The 4,385-nt window shown below is 39.9% G+C and overlaps 1 protein-coding gene across 1 annotated transcript in view; it reads left to right on the forward strand.

Moving 5' to 3' along the window:
* LOC102208558 (protein NLRC3-like) overlaps positions 1–4,385 on the forward strand; it is an 83,367-nt gene that overhangs the window by 5,307 nt on the left and 73,675 nt on the right. The window contains exons 2-3 of the mRNA XM_013914372.1: positions 851–967; positions 3,757–3,835. Of these exons, the coding sequence (XP_013769826.1) occupies positions 3,833–3,835 (3 nt within the window). The 5' untranslated portion in view covers positions 851–967; positions 3,757–3,832. The remainder of the gene's footprint in view (positions 1–850; positions 968–3,756; positions 3,836–4,385) is intronic.

Here is a 4,385-nt window from a genome sequence, read left to right on the forward strand (position 1 = left end):
TGGCCTGGGAACGCCTTGGTATTCCCCCGGACAAGCTGGAGGAGGTGGCTGGGGAGAGGGAGGTCTGGGCCTCTTTGCTTAGGCTGCTGCCCCCGCGACCCGACCCCGGACAAAGCGGATGACGATGGATGGATGGATGGATGAACATTCCTAAATGATCACTCTGTAGGTCCAGTGAGTGAAAGGGTTGCATTAATCTGAACTGCACCTACTTACATTAAGATATTAGAACTGAGTGGATAACTTAGAACGGATTAACTTAAAAATCTAAGTTAACCCTAAAGGAAAATAATCCAGCCATACATGTTGCTGACGCAGATCCGGATTAAAGCCAAACCTGAACTGCTTTTTTTTTTGTATATCCTGGGATTGTGATGCATAAATTAATGTGCACTGGACATTTTGTTTATATTTCTGTCTTCTCTATTTCAACAGTTCAAACTCTCACTGGTCTTTGATCTGTTACTTTACAGCTTCCAGTTAGAAACTGTTCATGCAAAGCTAGACTCTGGTCCCAGCTGTCTGTAAAGGTCATATGGCTCAGTCCATGTATTTAAACTCTGTCCTCTAATCAACTCATCCTCAGCCTTTTCTTTGAATAACCCAGAGGAATTCTTACATACATACAATACATTTAAACTCCAGCTGCTTACAGTACGACCATAATCCTGAACAGTGTAAATGACAGTGTTTATCTCTGGGTGGTGCTCTGTTCTTACATTGCCAAGACTTACACTGCTTATGTTTAGCCTGCAAACCAGTTTCTCTTTAGGATAATGAATGAATGTATTCTAAGACTTCAATAGGTTCTGTGACTGCAAATGAAAAGCACATTTTTCTTCTCTAACAGGATCTATGGGAGACCTGCTGGACCTGGACCTGAACCCAGCTGTGTGTCCTTAAAGAGTGACGCGTCTAAAGATGACAAAATTGGTTTTAAAGTCCAGCCTCTGTCTGCTGCAGAGAGGTGAGCTGTTAGTAACACGAACTCTTTGATTTGAACTCTTTGATTTAACTGCTTGATGTTGTTGGATATAAATGGCAGTACAAACACGTCATTCCCTCAATCCCATTTATACTGTCTATTAAAAACAAGTCTGTGGTTTGTAAACAGCTGAAAATCCACTTCCGCAAACAGGTAGTGATGCTTGTGCTCATGTTTTCTTCCATCAGCAATTTTGTGCTGTAACTTTGCTGGACAGATTTCACTTTTATTCATAAAACTCAGAGACTCAAACACTGGTTATTGTTTTTTAACTTCTACAAACTAAAGTCACTCTCCACTTTTCTGAAAATCCATCCAGTAACAATCAAACTGTAATCTGCTAAAATGTAGAAAATAAAGTTTCAAAATTCAGTGTCTTAAAACAAGTTCATATATCTTACTGAAATGATACTCTTTAGTGGAGTGTGTCTTATTTTAAGTGTAATGGGGTATTTTGACTAGAAATAAGACAAATATACTTACTTATTACAAGATTTTGAGTTTTTGCAGTGTAGGCTAGTTAGCTAGTTGGCCTAGGATAGCCTTGGTGTTCTCCTGGACAAGCTAGAGGAGGTAGCCGGGGAGAGGGACGTCTGGTCTCCTCTGCTTAATCTGCTACACCTGTGACCCTGATATAAGTGGAAGAAAATGGATCAATGTCTGCAAGCTTCAAACATCCATCTGTGCACACAGGCTGTATTGTTAGACTTGCTGAGTTGAATTAGCTGGTAAGACCAGCATCATTCTCTCATTTTGTGTGCTGACCCTGGTTTGGCCCTTGGTGTGATTATGAAGTCCACTGTGCACTGTCCTTGGCCGTTTATCGAGCCTCTTACTAAAATACACGCACACACCGATCTCTGCTCAGATTCCCCTTTTTATTATTTTCTCTTTTTTTTTTCTTGCTCACCGGTCAGTTACATACTCTGCTGCAACCCAGTGCAATCTAGTGGCTGATGCAAAAAATAGGTCAACATGTTACACACTGCAGATAAACAGGTCAAAGTTAGCAAAACCTTTTAGGTGGGCAGGACTCTGAGAACGTTACGATGGCCAACCTGTCAAAAAGGTGTCAAAGGCAGCATGTGGTAGGACATGATGACCTCTACAAAGTGATACGACTCATCTTTATTTCACCAAGGTTATACATAAAAACAAGGAATTGTACTCTGGTTCACTTTTCTGTGTTCATGAAAAAATATAACCCCATGCTCGCTCCTTCTGCCATTGCACTTGGAGCATGATACCCAAACTTGGGTGGGGGTGATGATGATATCGCCTCCTCTAAACTGTCGCCCTGGCTCCCACATACTGTAGCATTTGTGTTATATCTCATTGATCTCTAGCCATGAGAGCAGTTCTTTCTTCCGATGTTGAAACACTGAGCTTCTTTCTCTGTCGATTTGGACGCTAGGTATCTGATGGGTCTCTGCTTTGCATGTTCTGCAACAGTGACATGCTCTCTTACAGGTCGCTCTTTACGCTCAGACGGGAATCTCAGATGGGCAAATCAACTTAGTTTAGACTCTATGGAAGTGCTTCCCAAAGGGAGAGGGGTTCTTATGCGATTTGTCAGTTTAACAGACAGTTTAGTAACTATGTTAAACCAAGTTACACCATGGCAGCAACATAAGCACCATTTTAAACTGCAGTTGTTTAATATTTGGTTTTATTGTCCATCAAAAGCCTACTTGTCAAAAGTTTTAGAACACACCAATGTTTCTAGTTATTTATTGCAATTCAAGTCTTTCAACTCCAATGAATAGCTTGAAATGGTACAGTGGTAAGTGGTTACCTTAAAAAATGTAAGGTTATCCCAAAATGAAAAATAATGTACATTTCAGAATTACACAAAAATGCCTTTTTTTTTAGCCAGAACTACCTCAATTACCTCAAAAGGACAAGATGGTAAGCTGGAAAACATGGAGAAGCCAGAACAGTTTCCAAACTTAAACCCCATCAAGCTGCTTTGGGATGAACTGGACAGAATTAATGTCAGGGTCCCTGGGTCATCGACATAGTGTTTTCAGTTTTGTCATGTTCAGTTTATTTCCCACATCCATGTTTTTCACTTTCTGTTTTCTGTCCCAGCATGTCACCTGTGTATTGTGTTCTGGTTAATTCCATGTATCATTAGTCAGACTAAGTTCAGCTGTGTACTCACTGGTTTCTAATCACTCATCTTCAGTCCTTTGTCATGTCATTGATGTTGTCTACACCATCCGTGTGTCCAGTGTAGCCAGCCAGTTCAGTCATCTCATCATCATCATCAGAGTGTTACATACTACTTTCAGACCTATGCTGCATGCAACCAAAGGATGAAACACAAATATCTGACAAAAACGATGCGGCAGTTGTGCTGTATAAAATAATGGGGGGGCCACCAGTTTTAAAGATAAAAAAATTAATTCAACACTGCTCCACTTCAATAAAAATATGACTCATGACACTGATTCTCAAAAAAAAGAAACTGTGAGTTTGTGCAGAGCAGACTGTATCCAGTCTTTATTAAGAAAAAGATGGATAAACTAAACTATCAATGTGTCCATGAGCAGTGAGCAGACAGTAATTTTCTTTTTTTAATTTAAGAAAAGACTCGACATGCTGGACATCAGTAAGAATTTAAAACAGACTGAAAATGCCCAATGTTTTCAGAAATTTAAGGGTTGACTAAGTTGATTCATATGACGTTGTTTAAGGATTGCCCCTTACCAGGAGAATATTGGATCTTTATCCTGTGCTTGCACTGATTCTTCATGATTCTTCCACAGAGTGGACCAGCAGAACTCAGAGGTTCCCAGTGATCAGTCTGCCCAGCAGCATCAAACACACCTGGACTCCATATTTATGGTCTGTACTTATACAACAAGTACTTTCGCACAGTGCTTTAAGTGGCCCAAAAGAGGTGCCGGTACTCTGTTTTTTTTCCGCCTCCCCTGAGGTAACAACAACTATGGGTTTTATGTACAACAGTGAACAGACAATCTTATACAAAATAATAAATCATTTTATTAGTTTGTGGATTTGCTTGAGCTAGAAAGAGCTACTGAACATAAATAAAATGTGCAAAAAGGTATTGAATTTTTTTTTTAACAAAATGTACATAAAATAAATTATAAACTAATTTGTATTTTGCTCTCTCTCTTGAGTCCCTGCTGGTATCAGCAGCAGCACTTGTAAAGTGTACCTGCAGAACTTTCACTGTTCTCTCACTTGAAGCAACTGTTAGGGGGTCAATATTGAGGAAGGGTACAAGAGGTGATCGAAGAATAACCACACTGATCCGGCCGGGTGAAGTCAAACGATGATTTTAATGAATACACGCGTGGGAAGACCATTCTGTACACAGACAGCAAGTGATCTTCGACTTAATCAAAGCATAAACAGATTTTTATAGCAT

The sequence above is a fragment of the Pundamilia nyererei genome, unplaced genomic scaffold (assembly GCF_000239375.1).
Source record: "Pundamilia nyererei isolate P.nyererei 1_Seehausen unplaced genomic scaffold, PunNye1.0 scaffold00191, whole genome shotgun sequence".
NCBI classification, from domain to species: Eukaryota; Metazoa; Chordata; class Actinopteri; order Cichliformes; family Cichlidae; genus Pundamilia; species Pundamilia nyererei.